The 16,155-nt window shown below is 35.4% G+C and overlaps 1 protein-coding gene across 1 annotated transcript in view; it reads left to right on the top strand.

The window, feature by feature from the left end:
* USP45 (ubiquitin specific peptidase 45) overlaps positions 1-16,155 on the top strand; it is a 60,126-nt gene that overhangs the window by 39,410 nt on the left and 4,561 nt on the right. Inside the window, exons 9-14 of the mRNA XM_007464308.1 lie at positions 6,418-6,499; positions 8,385-8,476; positions 9,494-9,550; positions 10,257-10,400; positions 11,708-12,377; positions 14,003-14,100. Coding sequence (XP_007464370.1) covers positions 6,418-6,499; positions 8,385-8,476; positions 9,494-9,550; positions 10,257-10,400; positions 11,708-12,377; positions 14,003-14,100 — 1,143 coding nt within the window. The remainder of the gene's footprint in view (positions 1-6,417; positions 6,500-8,384; positions 8,477-9,493; positions 9,551-10,256; positions 10,401-11,707; positions 12,378-14,002; positions 14,101-16,155) is intronic.

Genomic DNA, 16,155 nt, shown 5'->3' with positions numbered 1-16,155 from the left:
GGCCCGCATAACGCAAGAAAAAAAAAAAAAAAAAAAAAAAAAAAAAAAAAAAAAAAGAAGTTTAACATGGAGATTTGAACTAGTCGAACATGGGTCCTGCTAAATGATTAATGTGCCGTGGTTGTTAGTCACTCCCTAACGAGTCTTTTTTTTTTTTTTTTTTAAACCTAAATGGTTCAAAGCACAATGAAAGGTTGGAAATGGACCTAAGCCTATTTATTTTATTCAGCTTGATGAACTACCTATTAACTAACTCTTTAACAGTTTAGAGCAGAGAATATAAATTTGTGGCTAGGATAAAATAAAAAAGCAAAAGTCTAATAGTTTAAAGTCAATAATTTAAACAGCTTAATTGTTTTTACTCTTTTTTAAAAGTGTGATATCATAGCTTACATTTTAGAGTATGGTAAAGGCTCATTAACTTCTATTGAAAGTCGTCTGAATGTTCAAAATTGTAGAATAAATGTACAGACTTCTAAGTTGAAATAGAGGCTTTATCTTTAGTGGCTGGAGAGGCTTCTTACAGTTATATTAAATATTTATAGGTGAACATGGATATTTATTGGCATCTTTCATTTAAGTCCATTAAAAGTTTCTCTTACATGGAATTCACACCATTCTAATTTTCGTATTTTAGTTTAATAAGTTCTCTGTTCAAGGTATAAAAGTCAAGTTTAGCTTAGACAATATCCAAATTATATAAACTTTCAAGTTTATTGAGTCTGAATTGGAGATTATTTCAATATTTAATAGCTTCTGGGACACATTATTTCAGTTTCCTTCACATATATTTCAGGAGAGTGTGACATGGTGTGGATTGCTGTATGTTCACTTTTATACCCTACTTTGTATATATGTAAGGTATACATTGCATTAACTTTCAAAATAACACTTGAAGAGAATAGAGAGCAGTTCTAGGAAGTAAAATGTGCTGATCATAGGCTAGTTAATAAACAAAACTCACTTTCATAATTATTGGGAGAGGGTGTTAAAAACTTATTGTAAAACATATCACACATACAGAAGAATGTGTACCAATATACATATAGTTTAAAGCATAATATTATTATAAATATTATTAGTACTTCTCCCTACCACCACCCCCAGAGTTAAAAAAAAAGAAAAAGAATGTTATTAGTACCATAAAAACTACCTAGTTCTTTTTTTAAAATTCTTCCTCATCAGAGGCAACCACTATTTTGACTTTTACAGAAATCATTCCACTGCTTTTTCTTATAGTTTTTGAGAGCTACCTCTGTATGCGTAAATAATATATTGTTTAGTTTTATAAAACTGGGGGGGGGGGCTTCCCTGGTGGCGCAGTGGTTGAGAGTCCGCCTGCCGATGCAGGGGACACGGGTTCGTGCCCCGGTCCGGGAAGATCCCACATGCCGCGGAGCGGCTGGGCCCGTGAGCCATGGCCGCTGAGCCTGCGCGTCCGGAGCCTCTGCTCCGCAGCGGGAGAGGCCACAACAGTGAGAGGCCCGCATACCGCAAAAAACAAACAAACAAACAAACAAAACTGGGTAGCAAGCACAAACCTATTGCCATTATTGGATGAAGCTTCCCCCCAAAAAGATGAGAGAATCTCTGGAACATAGTCTGGCTTTGGCTTCCCAGAGTTTACAAGAACTCTTTCTGGGGAAGTCAGTAGGCAAGATCATGAATGTGTTCTGAGCCACGCCTGTCAAAGTCAATTGGCAGAGGTGTAGAAGAGACCAGGTAGGGCTTCCCTGGTGGCGCAGTGGTTGAGAGACTGCCTACCGATGCAGGGGAAGCGGGTTCGTGCCCCGGTCCGCGAAGATGTGCCGCGGAGCAGCTGGGCCCGTGAGCCATGGCCGCTGGGCCTGCGCGTCCGGAGTCTGTGCTCCGCAATGGGAGAGGCCACAACGGGGAGAGGCCCGCGTGCCGCAAAAAAAAAAAAAAAAAAAAAAAAAAAAAGAAGAGACCAGGTACTAGCTCTCTGATCCCAAAAGGTTGGAGACTGCTCTGTATTGTATTTTCTGCTTCTGAGTTCATCATGGCCCATCTCATGGCTGTCAGGAATAGGCCCGAGCAGAACAATTCTGAGGGGTAATGTGTATCCTCTGCTGATCCAGGCAGCAGGGCATGGAGGGGAGAATAACATTAGCAGCTCATTCCCTGTATGTTCTGTTCTCAGATTAAAAACATGGTAAAATGGCAGAAGAGATCTTGGTGTTGGCAGTACGTCCATATCCTAAGTGTCACTGCTCCGTTCTCGATTGGTTGCCTCCCACATTAGATGTGTAGGCATCATTCTGGAATTCTTCCTCACTGTGCTCCTGAAAATTCCCTTTGCCTCTTATGTGTTGGCCCTGCTGTTGCCTGTAAACCGCATTATTGTCTTTCTTGGTTTATGCTCTCATTTGGTGGTGTGTATGTATATATATGTACATATATGCATATTTTTTCCTTTCTTTTTTCAAAAAGTGGCATTTACTATATATGCCCCTGCCTTTTTATCAGGTAGGATATTGTAGCAATCTTTCCATATCAGAAAATAAGAAGTGTCCTTTTTTTTTTTTAAGCCAATTCCTTTTTAACCACTTCTAACCATTTCCTTATCGATTATCTCTTATATGTTGTTTCCAGTGTTTTTTCTTTTATGAACAATGCTATGATGAATAATGTATATATGTTATTTTGCATGTGTGTAAGTATATCTGTATAAATATAGAAACGAGATTGCATGTATGTGGAATTTTGATACCTATTACCAAATTGTCCTCCATAGGCATACAATTTTCACTCTAGCCGCAACATAACATATGAAGAGTGTTTTCCAGTAACCTCACCAAAATACTGTTGTATCACACTTTAAAATTTTTGCCAATCCGATAGGTAGAAAGTGGTATCTCAGGGTAATTTTAGTGTACATGTCTCTCTTTTTGAATAAAGCTGAATATCTTTCCATCTGTCATTTTTTTGCCCATTTTTCTACTGGGTTTTGATCCTTTTCTGATTTCTAAAAGCTTTTTGTGTACTAGGCAGGCAATATGTTTCCAAGTTTGTCATTTGTGTTTTGATTTTGCTTATAATGTGGCAGTAGCTTTTTTTTTAAATGTAAAGCTTAAATTTTTTTTTTGAATTTAAAAATCTTTTTCAAATTTTTTATTTTTTTATGGCTTCTGGCTATTGAGTCATAGTTAAAAAGGCATTCCCACTCCAAGATTTTAAAGGAATTTCCCCATGTTTTCTTCTTTATGATTAATTTTTAGATCTAAATCTTGATCCATTGAAATTTATCCTTTTCCATGATATTTCCTTTTTTCCCATTTGGCTATCCTATCCAAACAGTATAGTATGCTTTTCCTACTAAATTGGTGACACCCTAATTATACTAATTTTTCATATGTCTTTGGGTTTATTTCTCAACTTCCCCTTGTTTCTGTTTGCCTATATGTTTGAATACTAGAGTCATACTTTCAGTTATGAAGATTTTAATGCATTTAGTAAATCTAGTAGGACCAGTCAACTCTTAACTACACTTTCCCCTCCTCCCCAGAGTTTTCATTGCTATTCTTATTTATTTTTCCATATCTAGTTTAGAACCGATCTCTCCCTTCAACCTCTCACATTAAAACAAAACAAAACAAAACCCTAAACCTCATACATACTATTGCCATTTTCGCTGGAATTGTGTTAAATGAATAAATTGGGCGGGGGTGGGGGAGGTGGGGAAATTGAAATGTTAGTAATGGTAGGACCTGTCCAGGAACACGGTGTGTCTTTCAATTTGATCAAGTTTTCTTTTGTCTCTTTCAGAAGTGTTTTGAAGTTTTCCTCATTCAGATCTTACACATTTGTTTAGTTTATTCCTAGTTATTTTCTTTTTAGTTGCTATTATAAATGGGTTGTTTTCTTCTATATCTTCTTTTTTATTGTTTTTGGTTTGTTTTTTTAGAATTTTATTTATTTATTTTTATACAGCATGTTCTTATTAGTTATCTATTTTATACACATCAGTGTATACATGTCAATCCCAATCGCCCAATTCATCCCACCACCACCCCCCACCCCGCTTTCTCCCCTTGGTGTCCATACATTTGTTCTCTACGTCTGTGTCTCTATTTCTGCCTTGCAAACCAGTTCATCTGTACCATTTTTCTAGATTCCACATATATGCATTAATATACGATATTTGTTTTTCTTTCTGACTTACTTCACTCTGTATGACAGTCTCTAGGTCCATCTTCTATATCTTCTAACTGGCTTTTGTTTGTGTGTGTGAAGGCAATTTACTTCATTATATTTATATATTCCATATTAAATTCTCTTATTATTATTATAGTAGTTTTTTATTTCATTTGGTTCTTTTGGCTTTTCCAAGTAAAAAGTCATATCATCTGCAAATAATTTTATCTCCTTTATATTTTAGACCTCTGACATTTATTTTTCTATCAAATGCATCAACTAAAACATTAGTGGTGAATAATAGTAGTGAATAGGGAATATCAAGGGATTTGATCTTATAATTTTTTTCTCAGTGTATATGATGGCTTATATTAATAGATTTCCCTAATATCCCTGCATTAATAGAATAAAAGCCTCTTGGTCATACTGTACTGTTCTTTTAATGTGCTGCTGTATTCTGTTGCTGATATTTTATTTAGAATTTTTTCATGAGTGATATTGATATGTGTGTGTACACCCTGTCAGCTCTGGTACCAATATTATGCTTCATGAAGATAATTTGGAAGTTTCCCTTTCTCTGTGCCCTGGAACATGGGTTTAGTGACATTCCTCTGTGAAATTGTTAGGACCTGGAGCTTTTTGTAGGGAGTACTTAATTCAGTGACTTTAACAGTATTCTTTTTTTTTTCCTCCCTTTGAAAGCTGGAAAATTTTCTGTCTCTTCCGGGTTTAATTTCTTGGAAAATTATCTATCTTTTTCCCTGAATTTTCAAATGTAATTGCGTGAGAGTTGAGCAAAGTGGTCTCTCACGATTACTTACAAAGTCTTTAATTTTGTTATTGATTTCCCTTTTTTGTGATGTGTGATGTTGGGCTTTTCATCCTTATCTTGATTTAGATTAGTTGGTGGGTTTATTTGTCCCTGCTACTCAAAGAGTCAGCTTTCGATTCATTTATTCTCTTCAATTTCTACTTTTATCTTCATTAACTCTTTCCTTATACTTTTGTTTGGTTTGATGTCCTTCTCTAAATTTATAAGTTGGCTGCTTAATTCATTTGTTTTTATTCTTTTCAACTGATTTAAATATATAAAGCTGTGAATTTTCTTCTGAACAGTGGGAAGTATCTTGGATTCTGATATGCAAAGTTTTATTTTTCTCTGGGAAGTCTGCAGTTGGGTTTAATTTCTCTGACAATAATTTTTTAACAGCAGATTTATGTATCATTTTCACACCAAGAAGTCCAGGTCTAACAGTGGTTTCACATATATGAAAACCTGTGATTAAGACTTTACTTAAAAAATATATTTTGAGAATAATTGATAAGCTTTCCCCTCACCCCACCGTTAAAATGTGAATTAAAGATTAAATTCATCCACTAAGTAGGACGATAATTAGTGTAAAAGATGATAATTTATTCGCTTAAATGTCTTTATTTTTGGAATATATATAGTTTTATTCTGAGAGTTTTTTGTGAGGTTGGATCTTTCCTAAAACGCATGCAAGAGATGTGGAACCATAAACTTTATCATTTACTAAGAGCTGCTAATGACTTTAACACATGATTGTTATTGACAACTAAATTCAAATAAAACAACAATTAAGATTTGGGCTCTTCTTCTTGCTGTGGAGAATATTCTGGACTTTAGTCATCTATGTTTATAAGTAAAATAATCTACATGGAGGTCATAGTGACCAGTTTAATAGCTTCTTATATATTTATATTAAGATTTTCTTCATAGGTAAGAAATTTCCTATGGTCTATTTGTTACTGTTTGTCCTAATTAAGGAGTAAATCATTTTAGGGACAGAGTGGGGGAGAGGGAGGGAGGGGGCAGGAGACGGGGAGAGATAGGGGAGAGAAGGGAAAAGGAGAACTTACTCTAAACCTATAAGCAAAATGAGACTAGGCTGCTTGCTTTTTGTCAACTGAGGAAAATGCTTTAAACCCAAGAGAGAACCTAAACTTGGGAATCTTGACTTTTCTTTGGGGGAGAATTTGGCATTAGAGCATTATTCATTAATGGAATTTTAGAACTAGAAGAAAGGACATATTTGATTTTTTAAAAAATTCATTTTATTTTACTAGGGAACTGAGATCCACTGTACCTTGCTGTTTGAAAGTCCTCCTCTTATTAAGAGGATGAGGCTTGAGTTGATGGGCACTAAAACCAGATTCTATTTACAGGAACACAAAATAATGCTTTGAAAGAATATATTCTAGTATAGATTCTTAATAAATTCTTATTACTTTGTTTTATAGCGAATACAAGCTGGCATTCTCAAAGCATTTAACAACCCAACTACTAAAACTGCTGATGATGAAACTAGAAAAAAAGTCAAAGGTATGTTGACTCTTTCACTATTAAAACTTTTTTCTAGAAGAAAATATTGTAAGTTTCTTTTCGGGGCAGGGAAAGGAACTGAGCATTATGTGAACTAATGGCCTTAAAAGGAGGGTGTACTTCTGTGGCTGCAAGATAGTCTGAGTCATCGAAAGAAAAAGTTAGAATCCATGTGAATTTTAAAATACAAAAATAATATCAAATATACAGATTGACACTGATGCCCTTAAGTGAAGTATCTTATGGGAGACTTGAAAGGTTGTTGAAAGTAGCAGCCTCGCTTAGAAGTTCACTTTTATCACATTGTATCATTTTGCAGTTGAAGTGTGCTTAGATAGGTGGATTTATGGATATTGTCTAGTCTTAACTAGACAAAATGCTTCAGTGCTCCAAAAATTCCTGCAAGGAAACCATTATTTATGAGAATACTATTAAATCAAGCATAAATGTCTACTCCTAATGTTGACTCTTCATCAGCCAAAATATGAGACAGAAACAGTGATTAACTAATCAAAGATGATCATTTACAGTGATCAGTATTTAAGTGTAGATTTATATCCCATGTTATTAATGATTTACCTTGTCTGGAAAGTATATTCTGCCTTGAGATAGTAACTAGTGGTAATGTGTAGTCATCATTTATAGAAAATGTTTAAAAATATTATTTGTATTTTACTCTCTTTTTTAACATCTTTTTTTTGGGTAGCATTATGTGTACATACTACACGTCTGTAATTTATAAACAAATATACATACATTATGATTGTATATGACAAAACTTTATGTGCAGTTAAAGGTTCAAGATTTTGAAAAATACAGACTCTCAAGTATACATGTTCTCTTGTTTTCAGATAGTGCCATCTAGTGCATGTTTAGAATAACTGCTCATTTATTCCTTCACTTCTTTCCAGTTTTGTAATCTTAACATATTTTCAATCCCTTGTACAATTTTTGTTAATGAAACATCTTAGTTTAACATAACTTCTAAATAGTTATCATCATCATTAATAAATATTTATTGATATATCCAGATAAAAGTCTGCTCTGTTATTCAGTGCTTCAAGTAATGTTCTAAAATGATTTAAAACGTTTGCATGAAATTTGAAGGTAGAGATCCAAAAAGGATAGAAGAAAAGTTTGAAAGAGGAGTGAATAGGTTTTTTAAATATGTTTTTCCCCATGGTTTACTATGGAAAATTTCAAACTTCCATTAGAGAGACTAGTATAATGAAGACCATGTACCTGTGTGCCCATCACCCCGCTTAAATTACATTCAATTCATGGTGTATTATGTTTCATCTGTTCTCCCCCAACTACATATTATTTTGAAGCAAATCATAAGTATAATTTTCTTTTATTTATAAGTATTTCCCAAAGAGAATAATTTTAACATTTTTATGTAACAGGAGTTACATATATAACTGAGTTATTAATTGCCATGTTAGTTCTTTATCCTATGCAGTGTTTACTTGTCTTTTACTACTCTGTTGTTTCCATAGTTATGGTCCTGGCATCTGTAGTCCTAAATCATAATCTCTTTTCCCATCACTCTATCTACCTCTAGGACAGGCACAGAGGCTTTAAAGGGTTTAGTTGGAGCAGTTGAGTGTGGTATGAATAGTGGTTAATACTCTACTTACTTTACTTCTTAAGTTTAAGAACAGTTTGCTATTTCTTTGAGACTACAGTAGTTGATAGTCACATTTTCTCTGTGGAATTGTAAAAGAAAATGACATTATAACATCATATAGTGAAATATATTATTAAATATGGTCCTCGATATCTGCCTTATTCAGATTTCTTTTGATTCAATGGAAAAACAGCCTATTACATTGTTAGGTTAATGGTTGACATGTTTTTTGCATTAAAAGTATTATTTTTACAGCATATGGAAGAGAAGGTGTGAAAATGAACTTCATAGATCGTATCTTTATTGGTGAATTAACTAGCACAGTCATGTGTGAAGAATGTGCAAATGTAGGTACTTTGGAATTCACTTCATCATGGAATAGATTATGGTCACATTGTTTTTATTGTTTTCTTTCACATGTAATCATCAGCAGTCATTTATTTTTATTTGTCACACGTGACTACATAGTAGTTTTTAAAAGTCTTTTAAAAATATATCCTTCACTCCTAGAAAATAAACATAATGTATAATTTTTTTAAGTAAATGTGTTATCTACTTTTTCCTCTTGACACACCTGTGAAGTTCATTTAGCCTATTTTAATATGCTCCAATGTGTTAGCTACTCATTTGGATTGAAAATGAAAGAGAAACTTCTGCGAAGAGAGTAACTATGTTAATATAATTACGCATTGCCCTAAATTGTAATCCCAATAGAAATAATTTAATGTCATAACATAATTTAGGCTGATCTACTTTTTTTTTTTTTTTTGCGGTACGCGGGCCTCTCACCACTGTGGCCTGTCCCGTTGCGGAGCACATGTTCCAGACACGCAGGCTCCGCGGCCATGGCTCCCCGGACCGGGGCACAAACCTGTGTCCCCTGCATCGGCAGGTGGACTCTCAACCACTGCGCCGCCAGGGAAGCCCGAGTATCTTTTAAAATAGAATTATCCTAAAGAATCTACAAAACACAGTCAAGCTCTCTGGCTTTTTTCATGGCTTTTTCTTAACATTTCATATTTTATTTATTTTATGGCCATAATTTCACCAAAAATATGTTTATATCTTCAGTTAATCAGTTTTATTAAATGCGGTTTATTTTAAAGTTACTTTATGTATTACAGGTTAATCATATTAACAGTATTATAAAATTCAGCTGGGTTGCATTTATTGACGTTTTGGGATACCTTGTTTTGATTAACAGTGTGTGTTGCTATACCCAATTAAATTACTGTTTGTTCCAGGAATGTTTTTTAACTTAAGATTTTAGTTGCCTGGGAAGTTTGATTTCTTTAAGACTTTACAAAACTACATTGTCTATATTAGAATTCTAACTGAAGTTCTCAATATGTTTTCTTTTTAAGATCTCCACAGTAAAAGATCCTTTTATTGATATTTCACTTCCTATAATAGAAGAAAGGGTAAGGAGAAAAAACCTTAAGTCTTTTTGTGAAGGGCATTTATAAATTCATATATTTAGGCATTTGTTGAGTATATTATCAGATATCTGAGCATCATTACTTTTTATATACAGTAATTGAGTTTGTACAGTGTGCATGATATTGGAGTTTGTATATGTATGCGTAAAGTATGATATAGTTCTCCTTTTTTATTATATAAATTTATTTATTTATTTTTGGCTGTGTTGGGTCTTCGTCGCTGTGCGCAGGCTTTCTCTAGTTGCAGCGAGCGGGGGCTACTTTTCATTGCAGTGCGCAGGCTTCTCATTGCGGTGGCTTCTCTTGTGGCGGAGCACGGGTTCTAGGTGTGCGGGCTTCAGTAGGTGTGGCACATGGGCTCAGTAGTTGTGGCTCACGGTCTCTAGAGCACAGGCTCAGTAGTTGTGGCGCACGGGCTTAGTTGCTCCGCGGCATGTGGGATCTTCCTGGATCGGAGCTCGAACCCATGTCCCCTGCATTGGTAGGCAGATTCTCAACCACTGTGCCACCAGGGAAGCCCCTATGATATATTTCTTATTCTCAAGGAATTTAAACCTTTATGCTTCATATTTTGAGAATTAATGTTTAGGAAATTACATTTCACATGAATTAGAAATTTTAAACAGTAGATGATATCCAGAATTTATTTCCTAAAGAAGTTTTGTGTTATATATATGGTATCTAATAGGTTTCAAAACCTGTACTTTTGGGAAGAATGAGTAAATATAGAAGTTTACAGGACACAGATAGTGGTCAATACAGTGGCACTCTTACTATAGAAAATACTCATCAACCTAGAGCCACCAAGAAGCATTCTTCATCTAACGATAAGGTAAGATTATATGCATTTGTGAGACATCTGTTTTTTAAAGCTTTTTATTAAAAAATATTTCAAAAGTACACAAAAGTAAGGAAGTATGATAAACTCCCATGTACCCATTTCTCAGCGTCATAGCTATCATCTCACAGCTAACCATGTTTTATCTGTATCTATCCCACATTTTCCTCCTCACCATCCTAGATTATTTTGAAATAAATCCCCCAAATATCATATACTTAAATGTATATCTCTAAAAGATGCTTTTTAAAGACATAACCATTGTATCATTACTGTACCTAAAATATTTAAAACTTCTTACTAGCATAAACATCTAATCATAATTAAAATTACTGCAGTTGTCTCATAAAATACTTGTTTTTGCTTTTGAAAGCATATCTGAATTTAGGATCTAAAAATGATCTATAGATTGCCATGTCTTTTAAATGTCTTTTAATCCACAGATTCCACCTTTTTTTTTTTCTTTGCAATTTATTTGTTGAAGAAATCATATCATTTTTTTCAGCAGTCTCTCACATTCCCACATCAATAATGTTTCATTTTGCATGTTATAGTAATTCAGTTTGCATGTTGTGGTAGTTCATTTTGCATGCAGTAATTCATCTGCATGTTGTTAAGAGGTGCCTCTGTTCCTTTTGTTTCCTCTCTAAGGCAGTTAGGGCCTTATTAGGTTTAAGTTTGATTATTTATTTAATTTTTGGCAAGAAAACTTTTAAGTGGTGGTGTATATTTCCATCAGGAGGTGCACATCATGTTTGATGTTTCTCTTTCTGTAATGTTATCAGTCATTGATGACCATTGTCTAGACCCATTATTTCTCTAGGGACATACCTGGTTGATGAATTAAGTCATATACATTTAAAGACATCAATCTGAATTTGCACCTCATTAAAAAAAAACTTTTTTACATGATATGATTTGTACTAACTTGGCAAATTGATGTATTACCAGATTTAACTTACTCTGTTAGAAGGTCCTTTAAGGGGCAAGACTGCAGAGATTATGCAAAGGTTTACACTTGAAAAGCCTCCTTCATAGCACTGTTCTACAAAAGTCCTGTTCCCTCTCCATGAATAGGTAACCATTATTGTTGGTTTCTTGTGTAAAAATTTATTTTCAAATTAGAGCTTTTTGTTAGCATATCTTCTATTGATTGTACTTTGGGTAGATTTAGGAAATGGATTTCAGAGGTACTAGAAATAGTATTTTAGAAATTGTCGAATGTTTAAATAAGACTTACTGGCATTTATTTTCAGTAAGGTCACAAGATTCTTTTCTCTGAAAACACTATCAACTTACAGAATCAACCAATTCATGGCAGAAAATGTACAAGAAAATTGTCACCTGGAGAAGATAAAGCTGTTGTCATATACCAGAAAAATGAAAACCTTGAAATGAATAGAGACTCCTCATTGTTTGCGAGCATCGTGAACACTGAGTCGACTCTGACTGAAAGCCCTACCGACGGCAGTGAAAAAGAAGCCAGCCTTTCTGAAAGTAGTGTTGGTGCTGACAGTGAGGCTTCAGAGTCTGAAAGTGCTCCTAAGCAGACTTTGTTGTTGAGATCCAGCCGTGGATACTATGTGCACACAAATGGACACCGCCATCCGTCAGAGAGTGAACCACTCACCAAGGAGGGTGATGGTGGTGATGAGGGAGTGGCTGAAGCTATTTCTGAACTTCATTTGAGCAGCACTGTAACTGGAGATAGGGATTTTGACAGAGAAAATCAGCCACTAAACGTTTCAAATAATTTGTGTTTTTCAGAGGGCAAGCATATGGTGTCTTACAGCCCCCAAAATGCTTTTCAGACCCTTTCTCAGAGCTATATAACCACTTCTAAAGAATGTTCAATTCAGTCCTGTCTCTATCAGTTTACATCTATGGAATTACTAATGGGGAACAACAAGCTTCTGTGTGAGAACTGTACTGAAAAGAAACAGAAGTACCCAAAGGAAACCAGTTCTGCAGGTAAATATTTAGCTTAATTTTTTAAAAGTATTCATGGATTATCTTATAAACAGTGACTAGTGGGTTATAGATCCCACAAAGAGAAGCCTAAGAACCTTGTCTGCGTACTATAGCTGCTTGGAGGCAGGGGTTGTCTTATCATATTTGTACCTCAACACTGAAGACACTGACTGGGCAGAGAAACTTTTCAATAGATTTTTGTTGAAATAAATTGAAGGACAGGAAGTATCCATCTCTGCCTCAAAAATGCAAACCCAGATAATCTTATTTCAGGGAACTAGCTATCTGAAATCTTTCCAGAAAAAATTTCTGTAAAACTTAAAATTACAACACTAGTGAGATTAATGTTCTTCATAAATCCCATCAATCTAGTGTAAAGTCATATCATAAGTATAAATTTGAAGATTTTAAGTAACTGTATGTTATAAAGCTAGTAATATAATAACTGTGTTTTGTTGACCAGAGAAAAGTAGAAAAGGGGGATTTGTCACGTAAGAAATTTCTGGTGTACCTCTAGCCTTGATTAAATGGAGAGAACACTCTGATTACTTAGTGACTAGTTGTTTCAAAATGCAGGTTTTATTATTCAGGTATGATGAGTCTAACAGATAAGGAGACGATTGCCACTGAAAAGATAGTTTATTACTTATAGTTCCCAAGAGGAGGGGGCATGCTAAGCCACGCCACACAGGGCCACAAGGGGAAGCACCAGGGTTGGTCAGGAGACAGAGGGAGCAAGGGGGAAAATGCAGGCAAGAGCCTTTATTGTGGTTTCTAAGGGAAGGAATGGATGCGGCAGGATAGACAGGCTTAGGATTGACTAGTTTTGAAAATTTCAGTGGACTCTGCAGTATAGGGGCTGTCCCTAGCTGTCTGGTACATGGCTCTGGTGTGATTAGGGCAGGTGAATAGTGGCCTAGAGTTATTAGAGCTCAATAAAGGAGGTGGTTGGGATATGGGCTTTGGATTGGTTGTCTTGCATATGAAAGGCACACTTAAGTTGTTTAGTATCTAGGAATTAGCTAGATCTGGGAAAGGCCCTTTCCAGTGTCAGCAAGGCTCCAGATGTCAAAGCATCAGAATAAAGACATGATTAATACATTAGTAATTAAAGAAATATCTATATGGGAGAGGAAGAAATGCCAGCTTACGTTAATCCAAGTTAAATATGCAATTAGCCATATTCAAATCCTATCACAAGTGTTTTCTAACAACCTCTTATTGAAATGACCCATCATTCCCATGATACATGATCTCTTTTCACTGCAATGAGTAATGACCCAGTTTTTTCAACTACAGGTGTGTTTCTGTTGTTCTTTGACTGGTGGGCATTGACATAAGTCACTACTGGTCTATTTGCTTTCCAGTTTCCAAAGTTATGTTGCAAGTGTCACCTCCCCTTTTCTTTCTCCTTATAAGTGTGTGCCTTAAAAAAAAACTCCCTTTCATATTAGTGGAGTTTTGGGAACGAGTAGAGGCTCCCTGTAATCAGAGGTCTAATTTATTTTTTAACATTTTTGAAAATGTGGTATGATGCTTCTATTTAAATGTTTACTGTATTATAGGGTAGATAATGTATAAGATGGAAATTTACAAGTAACTTTGTTATCTTGTATTTTATGCAGAAAAGAAAGCAGGAGGGGTTTATACTAATGCCAGGAAGCAATTGCTCATTTCTGCTGTTCCAGCTATCCTAATTCTCCATCTTAAAAGATTTCATCAGGTAAATTCCCTTTAGTAGCACTATACAAATTTTCATCATATGTTTTGCAGAGCCCTAAGTCTTGTAAATTACTGTCAAGGATTAGACAGTAATTTATTGAATTTAAAAATTTGTCATATGAGGGACTTCCCTGGTGGTCCAGTGGTTAAGACTCCGTGCTCCCAAGGCAGGGGTCCTGGGTTCCATCCCGGGTCAGGGAACTAAGAGCCCACATGCTGCAACTAAAGATTGCACATGCCGCTGCAACAAAGACTTGGTGCAGCCAAATAAATAAATATTAAAAAAAAAATTGTCATATAAGATTTATTGCTTTTTCATCCACAATAGCTTACAAGACTTTTCTAAATAAGATTGTTTAATTCACAATATTTGAAGATTTAGGTGGTCGGAACCTCAGTGGCATGCGTGTGTGTGCACACGCGTGTGTGTGTGAATGGAAAATAAGATTTATTAAGAACCCTTAGAAGCAGAGAAATAACAAGGTGCACATAACTTTCTGAGCTTTCATTCCAATGAGAGTGGTACTTGGGCTGGGTGTGGTTGGCTGGGACCAATTGCAAAAAGGGCTGCAAGGCAGGCCCCACTCTTGTAGGACTAATGGGAGAGAACCTAAATACAGTGTATCAAGTTTTTATCTAATTGTTTATAGTTTTAATTCAATGCCTTGTCTCTCTCTTTGTTTTTTTTTGTTTGTTTGTTTTTTGCATTTGATAAAACGATTTTAAAGTTTCTCTGGAAGAAACTTTAATAATTAAAGCAGTATGGTCAGAATTGTCAATAAATAAAATTTGAGTATAATTTAAAGCTCTTTTGTTATAATACAGGATGAATCTCAAATCAGTTGGGGAAGAGGCTAGATCACTCAGTGAAGGACTTAGGAAAGATGGGTGTTTGAAGAAATAAAAATTTAGAGCTTCCTTCCAGACCATATATATCAATACTATTTTCAGATAAATGTTTTTTTAATTGTATGAAACAAATTATCAAAAGACTAGAAGAAAACTTGATGAAAATTATTAACCTGACCTCTGTGTGAAAGATTTTCTAAGTATAAAACCCTTGAAAGAGGGCTTCCCTGGTGGCGCAGTGCTTGAGAGTCCGCCTGCCGATGCAGGAGACGCGGGTTCGTGCCCCGTTTCGGGAAGATCCCACATGCCGCGGAGCGGCTGGGCCCGTGAGCCATGGCCACTGAGCCTGCGCGTCCGGAGCCTGTGCTCCGCAAATGGGAGAGGCCACGACAGTGAGAGGCCCGCATAACGCAAGAAAAAAAAAAAAAAAAAAAAAAAAAAAAAAAAACCCTTGAAAGAAATCTCAAGGGAAGAGATTGAAAGCTTTGATTATATATTTGCAACATTTCAGGTGGGCCACAGATGGGCAGGAAGAGCTTTTTCTCTATACCCCCCATCCCTATCCATGGAAATTCGATTAAGTTCTTGATTTTCTATAGCCAACGTTACAGAAACCCAGTGGAAAAGAAATGGCCGTGGAGAGCAGAAGCAGATGTATTGAGTCTCATTATATCAGAATGTGAAATAGAAGGTGTATATCTGTAGCGACTCTGTGTGAATGAGATAGAGTCATGCCAGATCTGAGAATGATGTAGCACAGTTATTTTATATTTGGTACTTGCATCCCTTTTAGGAACAACTTACAGAAAGAATTCATACCCTTAAAGGGAGATTTTTATAGATATCTCGGTCCCTTCTTGTTCTCAGGCTAAATGTAATGTCTGCAAAGCCACATTCTCATCCTCTGGGACTGTGAATTTTAGGGATCAGATTCTCTAAGCAATGTCTTTGCTTCTAGTTTTTCAGTGTCCCTGAAAACCTGTTTCCCTGTAGTAACTTTAGAGTTGTGTATCAGAAACATCCACAACACTGAAAGGCAAATCTCAACAAGATAGAGCTCTTTGTCATAAATATGGCAAATAATTAATATTGTAAATATGTAAAGAGCTCTTAAAGATCAATAAGAAAAATATCAAGACTCCAATAGTAAAATGGTAAAGAACATGAATTGACAGTTCATAGAAGAAGTAAAAATTCCAAGAAAGTA

Source organism: Lipotes vexillifer, unplaced genomic scaffold, assembly GCF_000442215.2.
Source record: "Lipotes vexillifer unplaced genomic scaffold, Lipotes_vexillifer_v1.1 scaffold1073, whole genome shotgun sequence".
In the NCBI taxonomy this organism is placed as follows: domain Eukaryota; kingdom Metazoa; phylum Chordata; class Mammalia; order Artiodactyla; family Lipotidae; genus Lipotes; species Lipotes vexillifer.
The sequence above is the reverse complement of the archived record's forward strand: the minus strand, read 5'-3'. Positions and strand labels throughout refer to the sequence as shown.